Source organism: Hyaena hyaena, unplaced genomic scaffold, assembly GCF_003009895.1.
Source record: "Hyaena hyaena isolate Hyena2069 unplaced genomic scaffold, ASM300989v1 scaffold_1137, whole genome shotgun sequence".
NCBI classification, from domain to species: domain Eukaryota; kingdom Metazoa; phylum Chordata; class Mammalia; order Carnivora; family Hyaenidae; genus Hyaena; species Hyaena hyaena.
The window spans coordinates 11,440-32,040 of record NW_024081770.1 but is presented as its reverse complement, the minus strand read 5'-3'; the positions used below and the strand labels follow the sequence as shown (position 1 = coordinate 32,040).

The window sequence follows — 20,601 nt, the reverse complement described above, 5'->3', positions numbered from 1 at the left end:
CAGAGCAGAAAGAGTGATTCGAGTGAACCAGAGGCTGAGAGGACTGCAATGTAATAGCCTCACCTCTTTGTCTCCCTTAAAGGGATACTCTGCCACATGGACGGAGGCATGCTACCAGCATTTTCTTTTCTGAGTCTCTTTTTTCGGACCTCCCATTGCTGACCAGCCCTTCATCCTTCTTTAGTCAGGTTACAGTCAAATGTGCCTCCATGTTATCTGAGCTCTGACCCATCATCTTATGACTTTATAGCTTATCCCTTTGCAAGCAACCTAATTTCCCTATTTTCAAGTTCTTAGAGGCACACCGACTAGATGCCCAAGTACCACTTGTCCCACACACTGACAATACAGAAATGAAGAGCACATGAAGCAGGCTATTTATGTCACAAGCCGAAGCAGCATGGTGGTACCGGCTCTGGGGGAAGAGTGAATCTAGTGGCAGAGAGAAGGATGAGGGCACACAGAGATGATGTATTCACTTTGAGGCATTGTGTGTTTATCAGACCTCTCAGTGGAGTTATCTGGCCAGCATTTGGGTATTCAAATGGGCCCCTGGGTGACTCAGTCAGTTAAGCATCCAACTCCTGATTAGGCTCAGGTCACCATCTCACAGTTCATGAGTTTGAGTCCTGCTCTGGGCTCCATGCTAAGCATGGACTGCTTAGGATTCTCTGTCCCTCTCCCTCTGCCCCTCCCCCACTCTCATGTGCGCACGCCGAAAACATTTTTTAAATTAATTTTTTTTTATTTTAAAAATAAAGCTCAAAGAGCAAACAACTCTGGAGACAGAGCAGGAGTCAACTCAGGATCCACAGAACCAGCTGCCTAGGAGACATTGCCACCTGGGTGTGCCACAGAACCTCTCACTCAGCATGTCCAAAAATGGATTAATCAACAAACCCCTTACACACATACATATCCCAAGTGGGGAGAAACCTGCCCATACTTCTCACATTGCTTATCTAACTGCTCTTCTACCCAAGTGTTCACATCAAATCCATGGGTATTGGCCTTCGCCCCATCTGCCTTACTAGGACTCACTACCCACATTGATTTACTCATTGGGCTCTGTAACATCTGTTACCTAAATACTACCAAATCCATACATTTTCCTACAGCTTCACTGCCACTACTCCAACCCTCCATCATCTCCCCACTGGATTACCTGATCGATCCCCATTACTGCTTTTCCTGCCTCTCCTCTTGCCCGTCTAATCCATTTTCCACTGGATTAGATTAGCCTGATTAATCTTTCTGAAATGCAAATCTGATCATGTCCCTATTCCCCAGCATCCTTAAGATAACTATCTAAACTCCTTAGCTATCATACAAAGACTGTATAATCTGATCTCTCTTCTCAGCTGCAGCCTCTAGTAATTTCTATTCTTCTGGAGCCTTTCAGGGGCCAAATATTTGCTAACTGAATGAAGAAATGCTTATAGCACTTTAACACATGATTAATCTGAAAAACATCTGGGCATTAGCTGTCTTACATTAACATTTTCCATGAGTGGGGAAAGCATCTGCTTTATGTGATATCTACCAATGCACTTCATTTAATGAATGTTCAGCTTCTTTAAAAAAAGCTCTTCATGCTTCCAAAATGATCTACTTCCTTTCCTCTGCTATTAACTTGTCTCCACGATATTATATGCCTGGTCACATATAGAAAAATAGATATGTATATTTCTGGAACTCTTTTGAATCCCTAAACTCTTAAAGAGAAATATTTGTCCTCAGGACCTTTTGACCATTGGTAAGAAGGTAAATGGATATTAATCATTTTCTTATAATACTGCAGAACCTTAACTTTATATACAAGACAACACACATGGACCACAGGCAGACTGCTCAGCCTCAGCTATTCCTCACACATATGAGAATGTAGATCTTACTCAGGGCCCCTACCATTGTAGAATTGTTTTACATTCTACATAGACTATTCTAGAAGGAAGTGGGTATGGGACCATTTTTATCATGTAATAGTTTGGGAGGGATTAGAAATTCAAGAGAAATGGACTCTTTATAGCTTTTTGTAGGATAAACATGAATGTTATCTTAACAAATGTTCAAATAGTACATAAGCCTGCAACATGGATTTCGTTTGAGCAGGCATTTGTCTCTTCTAACATAATTAGGTGTGATTAGCCTTTTAAAGAGAAATCATGTGGAAGAGTTTGATTTACTTTTTTTTTCTATCAAGCTTATGAAGGTGGCTTTCATGTGGCATGATGATTTAACCATCAGCTCTTTTGCAGTTCATAGTAACTGGGAACCAGTTAGTTGCAGTGGGAAAATGTGAATCAGAAAAAGACTTTACTCTCAACTTGCCATCTTTATAGACTTGCTCAGTGGAAAACCACCAGTCTTCATTTATATATGCAATAGTTCTATCATTGTTCTCTGTAAATATATTAATCCTTCTCAACTTTAATTTTTAAAACATCAGCGAGAAAGCCTGAATCCTTACAGGCAAAGACTAATTGTTTTTATTATCTACAAATTTAAAACTTTTACATGACAAAAATAAGGCTTAAACCACATTAAAAAATAAATTGCACTCTAGCCAAATGCAATCTATAAGACAAACTGAAAAATGTGTGAAAGAAAACAAGTTTACAGATTAAAAATAGAACTACCCTTCAATCTGGCAATTGCACTACTAGGTTATTTATCCAAAGGATACAGGGGTACTGTTTCAAAGGGGCACATGCGCACCACTGTTTATAGCAGCACTATCGACAATAGCCAAAGTATGCAAAGAGCCCAAATGTCCATTGACAGATGAATGGATAAAAAAGATGTGGTGTGTATATACAATGAAGTATTACTCAGCAGTCTAAAAGATTGAAATTTTGCCATTTGCAACAATGTGGATGGAACTAAAATATATTATGCTAAGTAAAACTAGTCAGAGAAAGACAAATATCATATGACTTCATTCATATGTGGAATTTAAGATACAAATCAAATAGAAGGGAAGGGAAGCAAAAATAATATAAAAACAGGGAGGGGGACAAAATATAAGAGACTATTAAATACAGAGAACAAACTGAGGGTTACTGGAGGGGTTGTGGGTAGGGGATAGGCTAAACGGGCAAGGGGCATTAAGGAGGACACTTGTTGGGATAAGCTTTGGGTGTTATACATAGGTGATGAATTATTGGATTCTACTTCTGAAATCATTATTGCACTAACTAACTTGGATGTAAATTTTTAAAGGAAAAAAACAAGTTTAAAAAAGATAAAATGCAGAATTTAAAAAGAGATTTTTCTATGTATGTTAGGTAAATAGATACTAAAAAGGGATTGATAATACCTAGTGTTTAAGTGGGTGTAGAGAGATAGCTAATGAGAACAAATTACTACAATCTTTCAAGAGAGCAACTTGGTAACATGTGTCTAAAGACTAAATGTGACCCCTTTGATCTAGCAATTTCATAGCTAAGAATAAATGTTAATGAAATTACCAGACAGAATCACAGAAATGTTTATAAGGATATGCATCCAAGTATTGTCAAATTGGAAGCCATTTTTTTAAGGTTATTTATTTTGAAAGAGACAGAGACAGTGGGAGCGGGGGAGGAGAAGAGAGAGAGGGAGAGAGAAAATCCCAAGCAGGCTCCACGCTGTCAGCTCAGAGGCTGACATGGGGCTCAAACCCACAAAACCGTGAGATTATGACCTGAGTGGAAACCAAGAGTCAGACACTCAACGGACTGAGCCACACAGCTGGCCCAAAATTTGGAAACCACTTAAATGTTGGCTAAGTTCCTTGTATTTTACCTGTATAATGAATTTTGTTGCCTTTCCAAATAAAAATGAAAACTATATTTGTTATAATGGAAATATATTCTCAACATCATAACAGTATATAAACGGACCCCCTTGTTCAGTAACTAAAGATAAATGTATCAATATGTTTTTATTGGCATTTTGAAATTGGGGTAATATTCAAATGTTAGAAGTAGTTTCCACAGGTGATGGAATTATGGTTAATTTTTCTATAATCTGGTTACCTTCACATAATTTCTAATTTTTACAATAAGAATATTTTGTTACATATGCAGGAAAAATGCAGCATTATGTCCATTTTCAAGACAGTAAATGTGTATCAGCAGCTTTCTTGCCTGCAATAGAGACCTTGGTTGTTCCCATTTTTCTGAGTGGCTCTGCTGTCCTGCTCTGTTTCTTACCTGATCCATTTCTAGCTCCTCTTATTAGTACATATGGTGCCCCTTAATTTTATTCCCATGCAAATTTTGCTTTCATTTTATGCCATGTTTTTCTCTTGTAGAGAGTAGCCTAATTCTTGATTTCCCCCATCCCTGGATCTTCCTCTCTCACTCCCAAGTAATCTACCAGATTTTGTCTATTATCTTCAAATGTGGTCTCAAAGCAGCTTCACTTCCAGATCCTCATTGTGGTCACCTTAACCTAAGCTGTCAGTATCTCCTACCCAGAGCTATGTAGCATCCCATTAGCTGAGCTCCCAAAGGCAAAGCAGCCAGGTGTCTTCCTGAAAAGTGTGACTCTGTCATCCCCTTGCATGTAATAACTCTGTGGGATTATATGGATCCCTTTATATTGACATGAAAAGCCCTTCACCTCCTCCTATTCATCCCACCTTCTGTCATGGCCACTCAACTCCTGAGCGTCCCTAGAATGGAATGTTTCCCTCGTGTTCCTGCCTGTGTACACTCTCCCTTCCTCCTGTGCTTCTCCCCTTTGTAAATACCTCTCCAATCCCTAGTGCCAATTTTATTTCCTCTGAGCAGCCTCTCTTGACGCCCCCTAGGGGGGAGTAGACTCCCTCCTTTTTTTTTTTTTTTTGCCTATTCTTATTGCATTGTGCTGAAATATCCCTGATTATGTACTAGCCCCCAGTTAAGGCAGGGAGCTGCTTAAAGACAATTCTGCCTTTGGGGTACCTGGTAGCTCAGTTGGTTAGGTGTCTGACTCTTGGTTTCCGCTCAGGTCCTGATCTCACTGTTCGTGGATTCGAGCACCACATCAGGCTCTGCACTGACAGTGTGGAGCCTGCTTGGAATTCTCTGTCTGCCCCTCCCCTGCTCGCTCGCTCGCTCGCTCTCTCTTTCTCTCCCCCCCCCCCTTTCCCTCTGTCTCTCAAAATAAATAAGTAAGTAAACATTAAAAATGTTTTAAATAAAAAGGCTGCTCTCAAGCAATGCTGTGTTCTGGCTGATGGCACACACTCTTGCTCAAGAGTTCATTGCACATGGGCCAAGCCCCCTCCTCCCTGTGTCCACGCTGTTTAGTTGGACAACATTTTGTTCTTAATCATCTGATTTTTTGACCAATTAAGATGGAACAAGAATTCTGATCCTTTCTTTGTGCTTCCCTTTTTTAGGCTTCAGATGATGAGTCTTACATCAGTGATGTGAGTGACAATATATCTGAAGACAACACCAGTGTTGCAGACAACATTTCTCGGCAAAGTAGGCATCATTTGAGCTCTCAGGTTGTTCTCTCTTCTTGCCAAGTTAAAGCCCTGGTGATTCAGTGAACAGTCATTTTCTCTCCTCACTAATTGTTTCTTCAGCATTTTGTATTTATATATTCTGCTGAGGTAAATGGTTGAAAAATCTGTTAAGTTGATGCTTACATGAAAAAAATTTACTTCTTTCTTAAACCAAAAGTTTGAGTCTTTCTTAAATCTATTTGCTTTTTTAAAAATTCAGCTTATTTTTTCTTGAATAATATTTGAGTATATTTAACACCTTGTTAAAAAAAAAACTATACATTGATGTTTTGTGCATTTATTGGCAACCCTGTGTTGAAATAATTCCATTCACTCTTGAGAGAGTGTAGTGAAGCCTAAGAAATGTATCACAATCATAATTATTTGAAAGAGTTATTTACTTCCTAGATTTTATGAAATCAAAACAGCAAAGTATCTTTTATTATGATTCTTGTCTTTCTCTGTCTTCCAGTCTTGAACGGAGAGCTCACAGGAGGGGCCTTCCGAAATGGACGTCGAACATGCCTGCCAGCTCCCTGTCCTGACACCAGTAATATTAACCTGTGGAATATCTTGAGGAACAACATTGGTAAAGACTTGTCTAAAGTCTCCATGCCTGTGGAGCTGAATGAGCCACTCAACACGCTGCAGCATCTCTGTGAGGAGATCGAATACAGCGAGCTTCTGGACAAGGCTTCAGAAACTGATGACCCCTATGAGCGCATGGTAATAAATAATAGAACAGCACCTTTTAGGGATTTGTTATCCCTAGATGTGGACTAAGGCAGAATTCATCACAGTGGCCTATTTGGTTTTTGCGTAACGCTCTCACCACATGGTAAGGGAGGAAGCAGTTTGCATAAATTGGGCAGGGCCAAAACGTTCCAGATACCTCTATAGAACATATATGCTTTGTGACTTATCTTTAGTTGTGAGTGTTTCTGAAGTTAGGATGAAAAGGTATCGGCTCCTTACAGGGATAAGGCATGTATAGACTTGCTTTATTAGCTGTTCCTGAAAGCCAAGAGAGCCCATTTGTTCAAGAACTTGGGCCAGAGAAAATAGCCTCCTATTTGTGCATTGCCCTGGCCTCTACTCCACGTGACTGTGGAAAACCTGGCTGCCGTCTGGAAAGCACCAGCAGTCATAAGCCCCCTCTACACAGGGCGCTAAGTTGTGCATATGACGTAACCTATAACCTAGGTGTCAGAATCTTTGAACTCTGTGATATTCAAGAAACTGGGTGACAGGTAAATGAAGAATACTTGTCCTCAGTTGCCTGCTGTTTCCCATACAAGGAGCTGAACCTCATTTTCACTCCTTTTTTACCCATGAGATTAGGAAGAGCCTGTGCAAATAATAGAGAATGCAAATGCCACCAAATCAGCACCCATTGACAGGGGTGTGTAAACTCTAGAGGAATGAGGGACAAACAGACCTGGAAGTAGTCTCTCCTATATTATTTTCCTTTCTTAAATGTTTTAACAGGTTCTTATTGCTGCATTTGCAGTTTCAGGATATTGCTCCACCTATTTCAGAGCAGGAAGTAAGCCATTCAACCCTGTCCTTGGGGAGACTTACGAATGCATTAGAGAGGACAAGGGATTCCGATTTTTCTCAGAACAGGTAAGCCCACTGGACTCAGTGAGGTTTCTATGCCCAAACTATAGGAGGACAGTTTGATGATGAAAACAGCTTTTTGATAAACCACTGTTTGCAGTGGGATATGACACCAGCTTCCAAAGAACTCATTTCACTTATCTTTTAATGTATATAAGTTCATGTTTAAGCATGAAGTCTTAAAGTAGCAGATTCAGTAATTTGTGTACACATTTTGAGAATAATTCAATAATAAAGATGGATGAGTTGACTAATTTTTTATTTGGGGGTAGCCTGTGTATGTAGAAAAAGACTTAAATCATTTATAGCAGTTTTAACACTAATGTCATTGCCTTCTTTTTTGTTTTTAAATACCAGGTTAGCCATCATCCACCCATTTCTGCCTGTCACTGTGAATCCAAGAATTTTGTGTTTTGGCAAGGTTCGTATTTCAGTTATAACTTCAAAATCCCATTGGTGAGGGGTGCCTGGGTGGCTCAGTCGGTTAAGCGTCCGACTTCGGCTCAGGTCAGATCTCACAGATCGTGGGTTCGAGCCCCGCATCAGGCTCTACACTGACAGCTCAGAGCCTGGAGCCTGTTTCAGATTCTGTGTCTCCCTCTCTCTCTGCCCCTCCCCCGCTCATGCTCTATCTGTCTCAAAATAAATAAACTATAAAAAAAAATTTTTTTTAAACAAAATCCCATTGGTGAGCCTATGAAACATCTGCTTTCTAAATGTACATTATGCTCAGGTGGAATTTCTGCCTTTGGAACTCAGACAATGCTAGTAATTGGTGTGGAGTTGAGTTTGAGAAATTAGATTTCCTGGCTTTAAGTATGAGATTGTATACCTAGGCAACAAAGCCCTAGGGACATCAGAGCGCCATGCTGACTGTCAGCTCAGGGCTATCACTCTACCTCATTATGCCTCATTGTTTGCATCTATAATATGGAGGTTCTAACCGCTGCCTTCTTGCTTCTTGAGTATGTGCAAGATCTTAATTGTGAACAAAGTTTCTATGGCACATCATCTGTGGTCACAGTCTTTTTAGATATGTAAACATTGTGCTGATTTGGGGTCTTTAGGTCACTGAGGCTCAGGATTTGGATTTAAGTCTCTACTTAACCAGAATGTTTTGTCAGAATGTTACAAACTTACCTGAAATTACAAGTTTCAAAACCTCTTTTTATTTTTAAAGTTTACTTATTTTGAGAGAGAGAGAGAGAGCATGCACATGAGCAGGGGAGAGGCAGAGAGAGAGAGGGGGAGAGAGAGAGAATCCCAAGCAGGCTCCGCACTAACAGCACAGAGCGTGATTCAGGGCTCCAACTCACAAACCACAAGATCATGACCTGAGCCGAAGTCAAGAGTTGGGCACTTAACCAACTGAGTCCCCGAGGTGCCCCTCAAAACCCCTTTAGAAAAATATATATATATACAGTTGACCCTTGAAAACACTGGGGTTAGGGTCCTAACCCCTACAGTCTAAATTTCATGTGTTACTTTTGACTCTTCCAAAAACTTAACTACTAACAGCCTACCATCGACCAGAAGCCTTAACAGTAGCATAAGCAGTCAGTGAACACATACTTTGTATGTTATATGTATGATGTACTGTGTTCTTACAGTAAAGAAAGCGAGAGAAAAGAAAATGTTATTAAGAAAATCATAAGGAGGAGAAAATATATTTATAGTACTGTACTGTATTTATCAAAGTAAATCTGCCTATGAATGGACCCATGCCGTTCAAACCCATGTTGCTCAAGGATCAACTGTACATGTACATTTAACTATCAAGTATAAATTGTTCCTTCATGTTTGGAAGGCAGCTTCATTACTCAAAGAATACCTCTTCTCATATACACTTTCTCAACCTAAAAACACATAAAATGATAGAGTGCTGTGACTATATTTTATTGCAAAATGAGAAAATAAGTCATTTCTTAGTCATAACAAAGAGTCAGAAATTTGGTGGAAACAGCACTAAACTCCCTTACTTAGCCCATCAAAATGGGGCCAAGTGGTTATTACAAACGCACAGGCAACCCTGAGTGTCCCCAAGCAAAACATAAAGCCGTCATGTGAGATAAACATTATATGAGCCCTGGACCATATCTTAACAACCAGTGTAGGAACATGTTCCTTAAGTTAATTATCATTTTCTCATAAATCTTACTTACCTTCTGTTTTAGAGATTTACTTTTTTTTACTATTCACCCAAATCATGTAACTTTTCAAATGAATATGTAAATAAATCCATACTGCAATTGTTTTTTACTATAGATCTTATTTTTAACATGTATGTTAACTATTTCCACCATTTAGTTAAAACTTACAGCAACATTTATCTAGGCATTAAAGCATAGTAGAGTCTATATGTATATGTGTATGTGAATATTAATCTTTTCACCTTGGGCCATCCACAGGTACTTGATACGTTAAGTCAACAATATAGAATCAATTGTGATTGCAAAAGTTCTTTGTGAGACATAGAGTGTGATACAGATGTTAGGTTTTTATGGAATAAATGATTAGATATGGGATATATATTTACTCTCCTCTGCCTGTGTTGTTTAGATATCAGATGGAAAAACAAGTTCTGGGGGAAGTCGATGGAAATCCTGCCTGTTGGAACACTGAATGTCATGCTTCCCAGGTAGGTAGCTCTCATCTTCCTTTTGGTCTCTTACCTGCTTTTCTAAATCAGAAATGGGTCTTTGAAACTCTAGAAGGTACCAACAGTCCATTTCTATGTATGCCCAATGCTTCTGTTAATTTCTCCAAAGGTCTGAGACTGGACCCTCCCAAGAGCAAATGAGAACTTTAGCATCTGTAGCAAAGCTTCCTACTTCCCTCTGCTCATCCTCTGTTCATCAAGTCAGTACCAGCCACCTACCTGTCCCAGTCACCATGTTAGTTTGCATTTTATATCAGAGATTCTCTTTTTAGCCACTTCTTTTCTATACAATATATATTTTTACTTTTGAATTCACCTTAGATCTAGGGACTATTTTTAATGTCTAAGTTATTGAGGAAGAGTGATGGATTTCTTTTATGGTATTTTTCTACAGGATATAGCCTATAAATTTTTAAAATTAATTGAAGTCCTCATTGAAGCCAAAGGCTCGATTGTTGTTTTGTTTCTTTCTTTATTTGGTTGGTGTTGTTTTCTTTTTGTTCATTTAATGACAGAATTTGCTGATGGATTGGATATGAAGGATGGTGGGGAGAGGGAAGAATTCCCAGAACCACAAAATAGACTTTAAATATTTGCTAACTCATGAGAAGAGTTTTCCCTCTACCAATTCATAAATCTTTTTTTGCTTGTTTTATTTTATTTTATTTTATTTATTTTATTTTATTTATTTTATTTTTTATTTTATTTTATTTTATTTTATTTTTTATTTTATTTTGAAAAATAAATAAATTTTATTAGCCTGGGAGGCTCGGTCGGTTAAGCATTGGACTTCGGCTCAGGTCATGATCCCATGGTTCGTGGGTTCAAGCCCCATGTCTGGCTCTGTGCTGACAGCTCAGATTCTAGAGCCTGCTTTGGATTCTGTGTCTCCTTCTCTCTGCCCCTCCCCTGCTTGCCCTCTGTCTCTCTCTCTCTGTCTCTCTCTCTCAAAATAATAAATAAACATTAAAAAAAAAAGAAAATGTAGATAATGTGTAAACTTAAAGGAGATCTGATGCTGTGTCATCTCATTCCTTGGCAGAAACCCTGTCCCAGAATTTGCATTAGGTATGTGCTCTCTGTGATCATTAGTCTTTTCTCAAAGAATCATTCACATCTTTTCTCAAAGAATCATTCACATCTTTGATCTCAACTCAGAGTATGAAACAGTGTGCTGAGAACAATCTTACTTAAAGTCCCGTCCTATCATGCCTGTCTCCTCCCTCACATCCTTCCACAATGGCACGTTACCTGCATTATGAATCCAGCCAGACTCGTTGGGACATCATCGAAGGCCTTCCCTCTTCCGCCCCGTCCACTTTGCCAGCCTCGTCGTCCGCCACACCCACTCATGTGAGGCACACCACTGGCAGGCCCCCAGATGCGCCATGCTATTCTGGCCTCTGTGGCTTCGTCAGTGCCTTTCCCCAGCCTACAGCACCCTCTTTTCCATCCTCCAAGCTTAGACTGAACCCAGCCTTCTCTAACAAGTCTTCCTTGATACTTACCGCACATTCCAGGCAGATCTAAGGGCTCCTCTTTGTCTGTTTTCACGCTACTTTCTCATCATATTTTATTATAAGTCTTTGTTTCCATGTCCATCTACCCCTACCATACTGTTGGCTCCAAGAGAGCAAGACACAGGTCGTATTCAACTTGGTAGCTTTAGCACCTGGCCTGCAAGAAGCACTGAAATGTTCCTCAAATGAATGAATCAGATCATAAATGCCCTTGACTACATAGAAATATTCAACAAAGAAATGAGAGGAAAAGGAGGGAAGCGGAAGCTTTGGCCAAAGAATATTCTCAGTAGTGGAAACAGTAATGAATATTTGTAACCTTCATTGTTTATAATCAATGCTGTGTTCTTCCCTAGGTATGGAGATTGCTATGTATGGAATAAAGTCACTACATGTATACATAATATTCTCAGTGGGAGGAGGTGGATAGAGCATTATGGAGAAATAACCATTAGAAATACCAAAAGCAGTGTTTGCATTTGCAAACTCACATTTGTCAAGGTAAATACTATCATACAACAGTCAAGAAAGAAAATATATAAAGTGCTTTGTAGAGGAGAAATAAAACAGTTACCTTAAACAGCAGCAAGTGAGTCTATCCTATACCACGGATCCTCAAGGGCATTTTAGGTAAGAAAGCAGAACCTACTGGCAGAGTTACATAAGGCATCCAGACTTCTGAATGTGTGGAGGTCAAAAAAGGCACCATCTGAAAACAGAAGAAATACTCTTTCCAAAGAATTGTCTTTTTAAGCAGCCAGTCAATACCCATTAAGTAAAATTCCAGAAAACACTTCTTGCCTATAGCGAGTCCTCTGGTTTCTATTTCTATTCCTGCTTGATTGCAACATAGTCAAGTGATCTTATTTTAGGGAGCTAATTATAATGCATTCGTCATTTTCTGAGGATGTGTGTGGAGGATAGCTTCCAGTCACTACATGCTTATCCAACTCTGCCACTATTATAATCCAAATATATTCAAGAAAAAAAAATCACCTTTATTTCCTTTATAAAAACAGGAAAAGATTCCTGGGATAGAAATGCTCACATGATATCATTTTCCCTCAGTCTCTCTGGTCCGAAGAGGAACACACAGGATCGCCCTCACGTTTAGGCATGTCACACAGTTCATCATGGTACACAGATCCCACCATCCCCTTTATCTGTTCTACTCCTGATCCCATTCTCCTATGGTAGAAACGGGTAACATATTGAAGTCTTAACGCTCAAAATGTTCTCTTAGTGAAATCCTTTGAAGCCATAGTGGAAGGTCATGTTAGTTCTCATTGAAGGTCTTTGTTTCTACTCAAGATGTTTTTTGTGTTTTCCTTTATTTCCTGGAGGGGAAAAAAGCCACTCATTAGGTGGCTCAGAACTGAAAAGCCAGGATCGTGAGTTGACTCTGGGTGGGTGGTGACAGTAAATGTGTGCATTAGTTTTGTGGGCCACGAGAAGCTTCGATTTAGGTCTGCCTCTAATATTTGCAGAGCTCAGGGCCACAATACCAATGGAGGCCCCAATCCCATATGTGTAAATATCTAAAACTTGTAGATCAAACGTACAGTCTGTCAAATAACTTATGTTCTGTTCTTTTACCTTGACAAATATATCTTTTTTTTTTTTTACAAATAGTTTATTGTCAAATTAGTTTCCACATAACACTCAGTGCTCATCCCCACAAGTGCCCTCCTCCATGCCCATCCCCCCCTCCCCCCCACATCCATCAGTCCTCAGTTTTTGTCAGCATTCAAGGGTCTCTCATGGTTTGCCTCTCTCCCTTTCCCCCACCATTTCCCCCCTTCTTCTCCCCCTTGTTCCTCCGTCAAGTTCCTCCTAATCCTCCTATACGTGCAAACATATGATATTTGTCCTTCTCTGCCTGACTTATTTCGCTCAGCAGAACACCCTCAAGGTCCATCCGTGTTGCTACACATGGCCAGATTTCATTGTTTCTCATTGCCATGTAGTATTCCATGGTATAGATAAACCACATCTTCTTGATCCATTCATCTGTTGATGGACACTTAGGCTCTTTCCATGTTTTAGCTATTGTGGAGAGTGCTGCTATGAACATTGGGGTACATGTGCTCCTATGCCTCAGCAGACAAATATATCTTTTATAACAAAACCCCCAAGGCCAGCTTGGCCACTTTAGAACTGTGAGCTGGAAACCTGGCAGCACAGGAGAACCAGCCCCGATGCATGGCCTTCCCGCTTTCTGTGCTCCTGCAGCCGGCTCTGCTCTGCCCCACACGTAGGAAGGCAGTCAGCTCACACCTGAGCTCTGTCCCCACACCCCTCAGACACCCCTGGCCACCCCTCAGGCCTAAATTCACACACTGGTGGTGGATGGTCCGCCCTTTGTGTGGATGAATCCACAGGAAAAGCCAGTGCGGGCTGTGGAATAAGCATAGAGTTGTTGAGAAGGGAAATTCTAGCACCTGATCTGGAAGGGGGCCATGGGATCCAGAGGGGTAAATTCCCACAGACTTCTAGTCTCCTGGGGAGAAGCATGGCTGGAGAAGGCCAGACCAGGATTTTCCTAATGAAATTTAGCTATTTGTGGACACTATAAAAATTATTCACAATTGACTTCTACAGCATCATTGCCCATTGAAACTCATTAAAATCCATGAGCTAAGGAAAATTTTGAGATAGGAAGATCTAAGGAAGAAATTTTTAACTGGTAAATTGATATTAGGTTATTAGGATAGAAACAGAGTCGTGTCTGCCCTAGAAGAGAGATTAGCCCTTTCTTTAAAGAATGAAATCTGGCCATTTGCACCAACATGGCTGGAACTGGAGGGTATTACGGTAGGTGAAGTAAGTCAGTCAGAGAAAGACGGATATAGTGTGTTTTCACTCATGTGGAAATTGAGAAACTTAACAAGACCGTGGGAGAAGGGAAGGAGAAAAAATAGTTTCAAATAGGGAGGGAGGCAAATCATACGAGACTCTTAAATAAAACAAGCTGAGGGTTGTTGAGGGGCGAGGGACAAGGTACAGGGGAAAATGGGTGATGGGCACTGAGGAAGGCACTTGTTGGGATGAGGCCTGGGTGTTGTATGTAAGGGATGACTCACGGGAATCTCCCCCCCAAAACCAAGAGCACACTGTATATACTGTATGTTAGCTAAATTGACAATAAGCCGTGCATATAGTATATATTTTTTAAAAAAGATGGGGGGGGTGGAGGAAACAGGCGGGTTTAAGGAGGGCACTTGTGATGAATGCTAGGTGTTGTATATGTTGAATCACTGAAATGTACACCTGAAACGAATATTATATATAGGTTAGCTAACCGGAATTTAATTAAAAATGTAATAAAAAATTTAAAAAATAATAATAAACTCAGATCCCCATGTCACAGCACACACGACTAATTTGAGATCGATTATAATGTCAGTTATGAGTAGGAGGTTCATAAAGCTCATAAAAAGAAAAACAAAGACTATCCCCGTTGCTTGGAAGTAATCAAGATAATATACTAGCCATAAAGATAAAAACTGATTACTCAAATTTGATTTAAAAAATGAAAATAAAGTTAAAGTTAAGCCAACCTTTCATATAAAATATTTTGAGGTAGATTTCTGGAAGTGGTTTGAATGAGCAACTTTAGAGTTAAGAAAATTTTCCATATGATAATTATGGGGATTGGTGTTATTAGAGAGATTGGATGTTTTCATTGGTGTTTGGTTTTTCCAGGTGAATTATTGGAATTCTAATGTGAATGAAGTCCAGGGGGTCGTGATGGATCAGGAGGGGAAAGTGGTGCACCGGCTGTTTGGGAAGTGGCATGAAGGGCTCTACTGTGGTGTGGCCCCTTCCGCCAAGTGCATCTGGAGACCAGGTGAGATGGTGTGGGTGTTTTGCCTGCAGAGGGCACCTGGAGTGATAGAAGGAAGGGAGTGTCACATCTCAAGAAGTTCCCCTCATGTTTGTTTTCTTTAATAGTGAGATTAAAAACGTAGATGCTTGGTGGGCCTGGGTGGCTCAGTCAGTTAAGCATCCGACTCTTGGATTCAGCTCAGGTCATGATCTCACGGTTCCGTGAGATTGAGCCCCACATCAGGCTCTGCAGTGACAGCTTTGGGCCTGCTTGGGATTCTTTTTCTCCCTCTCTCCCTCTCTCTCCCCCTTTCCCATACTTGTTCACTCTCTAAATAAATAAGTAAACAAACAAACTTTAAAGAAAACCATAGATGCTTAAGGCAAATATAGTTAACATTTTTTACCTAACATATAAATTAGGTAAATCTCAACATTTGATAATAAGGAATTCTAAAATTTAGGCCAAATCAGACATGTGGTCAGAGGTCGGGCTTCATGTAAACTCATTCTAAATGTAATGCCCACATTCAAAAGCTACATATTTATTAAAGTATTCAGACAACTGAACTATACTAACTGAGATCCTTATTTATTCTCTATTCTAATAAAACAAGGGAAACCCTGCAAACATCTATAACCCACAAATTCAATAACTTAACCAGAGTAAGTTTACTGCTCATTTGAGCAGTAAAAAGCTCAATATGTTGACATTTAATAAAAGACATTAAGAGAGTTCTGGTAGTAACACTAGCAATAATTGAGTATCAAGTGTAAATAGAGTAAGTGTCCACATGGCATTTATTTTCATTGGAATTTTGTCAGTTACTCCTAACTTTAGAATTAGTTGTTGGTTTTCTAAGAGGCCCCAATGAGTATTTAAATTTCCTGGTAGTATAGTGGTTAGTTCATTCAGTCAGCTGCTATTTATTGAGTAGTGACTGTGCATCAAACTTTGCTCTACGTAAAGTTACTATTACGTAGCTTTATTTAAAGACTGGATTTTATTAAATATATGAATCTACCAGTTCTGATAATTAACAAAAAGTTTCCCATCTAGCAAATTATAGCCAGTTTAATTCACTGAAGAAAAATCTTAATCTGAGATTTATGACTAGAAATTAAGTATTAGTATGGGTATTAATTAAGCATCTGGGTTAATAAGTCAGCTTCTGCAAACTTCTTCCTTAAACCTCTTTGCCACTCACAGTGGTTTATTGGCACCATTCCAGGTTCCATGCCAACCAACTATGAGCTCTACTATGGCTTCACAAGGTTTGCTATTGAGCTTAATGAGTTAGATCCTGTACTGAAAGATCTCCTTCCACCAACAGACGCCCGATTCCGGCCAGATCAGAGGTGAGCGCGGCATTGATATTTGAAATGGACACTAGATCATGGCATGGCGGTGCTATAGATGTCATCGAGGCTTATTTTCACCACCATATTTTATTTATTAATTGAATGATTCATTCATTCCCTGCAATATTTGAGTTTTCTACCCTAGCTAACACGATATTTGTGGCTGATCATAACAGATGCTTAGCACAACAAAAGTTGTCCAAACAAGATAACACAGTTTTTAACAAAAAGTTTCTGCGCCCAGCCCCCAAAACACCAAAAGTATTCAAATTCATGAACTCTGGCTCCACTAAAATCTCCTCCAGTGTTTTTACCTCCTTGTTTCTATTACACTTTAACATGGAATATCTTTAACCTGAAGAATAAGAAGATAAGCTGCAGGAGCACTGAGAGATGCTCTGAGTCAAAGTCTGGAGTTTACCCAGCACGGTTTTGATCCCACAGGGTATGAGATGTACTCAAAATACAATAGCCAGTATTGAATGTCCTACTGTTCAGTTCTCTCATATTCCCCCCTCTTTCTCTAGAGCATGAAGTCTTACTGTTGGGCATTCACATTTATCAACACACTTTCCATGTGTATCACACTGAAGTTTGCTTTCATTTTGAAATTTAAATACAGGTTTTGTAAATCGCCATTGGGTCTGCTTTTTCTTCCTCAATTCTATTCCAGTGTTCCCTCACTGGATCTCACTTATGACTTCTTTCCTTTCTGTGGCCTTTTGTCATTTCCCCTACCATTATCTTTTCTTTTTTCATCAGTTTTATTCTCGCCAATCATACAGGGAAACTCCTTCCCTCCCCCTCTGCTCTAAAAGTAGATGAAGAATGGGCATGGAGGAGGGCACTTGTGGGGATGAGCACTGGGTGTTATATGGAAACCAATTTGACAATAAACTATTTGTAAAAAAAAAAAATTAAAAGTAGATGAAGAGCCACCAGCTGCCGTCCTTCCCTTGGGCTCTAGCACGTGTTGTTTGGATAATATGGAGAAGGAGCACAACCTGGTGCTTCATATTGTCCTAAGCCTGAGAGAGCACAGAAGAGTCTTCAAGGCCAGACTACTCACCTTTCACTCCAAGCTGTACATTGCTGTGTGCAATACAAACTACTCACGTTTCATTCCTACTTTTACACTGCTGTATGCAATAATTCACTTGGCATCCACAGCAAGTATGTTAATTGGTGGGCGGGCAGACAGAAGTAATGTGGCCTGGGGCAGGAGCCAGGGACATAACCAGAGTATGACTGTTCACCGTGTATATTCTCAGCAGCCAGAAGGTAATCTGACACTATGACACTATTTTTTATTCTCAGAAAAGAGGATGAATATATTAAAGAGATAACTGTGTTCTGCTTAGGTTTTTGGAAGAAGGAAATTTAGAAGCTGCGGCAGCAGAGAAGCAAAGAGTAGAGGAGCTGCAGAGATCACGCAGGCGCTACATGGAAGAAAACAACCTTGAACACATACCAAAATTTTTTAAGTAAGTCGGTTCATTCCCCAGCAGGTGCACGATTTGCAAATGATTGCCACAAGCAGTGAGAAACTCCAGGTGAAAAAAGAAAATGAGAGATAGTGTAGTGTCCAGGGAACTTCACATTAAACTGATTTGGGTCACTTTGGTTTCGGTAGTGAAAATATTGAGCCAGATTTTGCACTTGTGAACAGTTTGGAACGACAAACCTAAGTTCTCCTCAACAGCTCTTTTTTTTCCATGGGCAAGGGTGAGGCTGAGCGTCTTGCACAAAATGCTCTTTGTCCTTCAGCTACACCATTCGGAACGGTGGAAACTTGCTTCTACTCCCTCACTCAGGGCCCCAATGGGACCCCACTGGCCTCAAGGGCATCCTAGCTTCATTAGTATTTGATTTTATTTCTGTCATATGGGGCTCATGTCATTCAGATTTGGTCCTCCTGTGGTGTGATCATGGGTTGTTATCACAGGATTATTTGCAGGATTATATAGACATCACACAGATTAGGCCCTATTTTCCAAATCCGTCCATTGCCCTCCAGAGCCAGGCCATATCAGCTCAGAATAACCTCATATCCTTTAAAGGTGCCATCTTGTGACTGCCTTGGGGAGGAATGCGGCCTTGCCTTTAGGTGTGGAAGGTGCACTCTGGGCGTGGGCCATGCAAAGGCTCATGGAGCTACTGCGGTTGTATACTTCTCCCCAGAAGTGAGGTAGAGACTATTCTTGTCGGTGTGGGGCCTGAAGCTCTTAGTACAGAACCTGTATGTGCTTTTTCACAAGCAGTTCCCTTTCTAGCCTTTCCTGGAAGTGATTTATTCCTGCCCTTAGCCCCTCGCCCCACGATGCCATCCACTTCCATTTCAACCAGACAACAAAAACAAATATGAATGAGTTTCTTTTTGATCAAAAATAATCAAGCCATCAATCAGCAGATAGGAAACTAACTGGCCTACAAAGTACCGCTTATACATACACATCTCATCTACGGGAGAGGAAGAGGGTCAAATTACCAGGTCAGCTTGATGCGATTTGTATCTAATATCGATTTTTATATTTCCACAGAAAAGTTATTGATGCCAATCAAAGAGAAGCCTGGGTTTCCAATGATACCTACTGGGAGCTGCGAAAGGACCCTGGGTTTAGCAAAGTAGACAGTCCTGTTCTTTGGTAAACTGGGAATGTAGAGCTAGCCAACATATCACGCTCTGAATGAATAAATAACTATGCACAATTATGTTTCCTAGAGCTCCGCGTGGTTTCTGGGTCGACTGAAAACCGACCATTTGCTTTTCTATTCATCTTTATAATGGACTTTCAGAAGTGCATTAGACAAGGCCCCTAACCACTTTTGGATCCTTTCTGTTTTGCTGCAACCATATCCCTTAAGAAACATCCACGCCCTCCTTGAAAAGCAGAAAAAAAAAAAAAGGAGCAGAATATAAAATCCAAAGTCTGAAGCGTTTATAAAGAAAACAAACTAACTGGTGCTTACAGCTGATCCAGAAAGTTAAAAAGCAACATGACGTATAAACCACGCGTTTGGTCCTTTGTCTGGAAGCACCATCCCCTCCTCAAAGAAGCTCCTGGGCCACGGCAGCTGGTCAGCTCAGACTTCGAGTGTGTCTATTTGATGTGGTGTACTTGTGCTGACCTTGTCAAAAAAGATGTGATAACTTCTCAGAACCTGTTCCATCTGTACGCCATTGTTCATGCCTTAAGAAATGCAAAGATGTACAATAAATCATTTTTTAAATGTGTGCTCATAGGTTTATGTGAGGGACAGCTCTTTTGAATCATGGCATGATTCACTTTCTGGGATCAGAACAATTATGACACTAACACATGGATTTTTACAAAGTAAACAACACAGGCTTTACTTTGATCTCTTGGCTACTGTATCATATATCCGAAGGGCAAGAAGGAAAAGGTGTGCTCAGTAGATCTCTGTATTCACATTGCTCGTCAAGTTCCTGTCCTGCAACCCGATAATAAACCCTCTTCCACCTAACCTCACAGTGTGCCCTGTTATTTGGCAATATCTGTATTTGAGTTAAACACTTGGCCTCCGTGTTAAAACCCTAGAAGGAAATAACAAAAAGCATGTGGAAATTTGTGTGGGCTTAGGAGTTGCTGTAAGCGTAAACTGTTTCTGAGCGAAGCACAATGTAACCATGTCTGTCTTGTGCCCGGCCCATCAGCACTAGTGGAAACCCGCTGGGAACAGAAGCAAGAATACTAGGGGCTTATTTGCATTGTTTCAATGAGTTCTATGCAAAATCATAGTTTTATATTTTCAGCTAGTGATTCTGTATAATACATAATGACATATTAGGCATCTACCTTGCTATTGACAGAGATAGAAAACAAGCTAAAGAGTTTATCCAACCCAACAAAAGCGGGGGCGGGGGGGAGGGGGGCAGACATATGCTTTGCATACTTCAGGATTTGTTTTTTCTTCCAGTATTCAGAGGCTTTTGTGAGAAACTTGCATCAGTGTTCCTGAGTTTCTGCACGTAGATGACTATATAAATGCTTGTATGTTTAAAAAAATCTCTTGAGAGATTTTCCTAGAGAATTATAAAATTACATATATTTTATTCTTAGTCTTACCATCGGATTTTAAGTGTTATTTTAAGCTCTGATAACAAGGTT

At 40.1% G+C, this 20,601-nt stretch overlaps 1 protein-coding gene across 6 annotated transcripts in view; it reads left to right on the top strand.

Annotated features, from left to right (window-relative positions):
• Nucleotides 1-19,957, top strand: part of OSBPL6 (oxysterol binding protein like 6) — a 218,629-nt gene extending 198,672 nt beyond the window's left edge. For all 6 annotated transcript variants that reach the window (XM_039222481.1, XM_039222480.1, XM_039222479.1 and 3 more), the window contains 10 exons: nt 5,372-5,459; nt 5,955-6,208; nt 6,971-7,108; nt 7,460-7,523; nt 9,662-9,740; nt 11,638-11,782; nt 14,987-15,131; nt 16,342-16,468; nt 17,833-17,955; nt 19,012-19,957. In XM_039222481.1, coding sequence (XP_039078412.1) covers nt 5,372-5,459; nt 5,955-6,208; nt 6,971-7,108; nt 7,460-7,523; nt 9,662-9,740; nt 11,638-11,782; nt 14,987-15,131; nt 16,342-16,468; nt 17,833-17,955; nt 19,012-19,120 — 1,272 coding nt within the window. In that variant the 3' untranslated portion in view covers nt 19,121-19,957. The remainder of the gene's footprint in view (nt 1-5,371; nt 5,460-5,954; nt 6,209-6,970; nt 7,109-7,459; nt 7,524-9,661; nt 9,741-11,637; nt 11,783-14,986; nt 15,132-16,341; nt 16,469-17,832; nt 17,956-19,011) is intronic.
• The last annotated feature ends 644 nt before the right edge of the window (nt 19,958-20,601 follow it).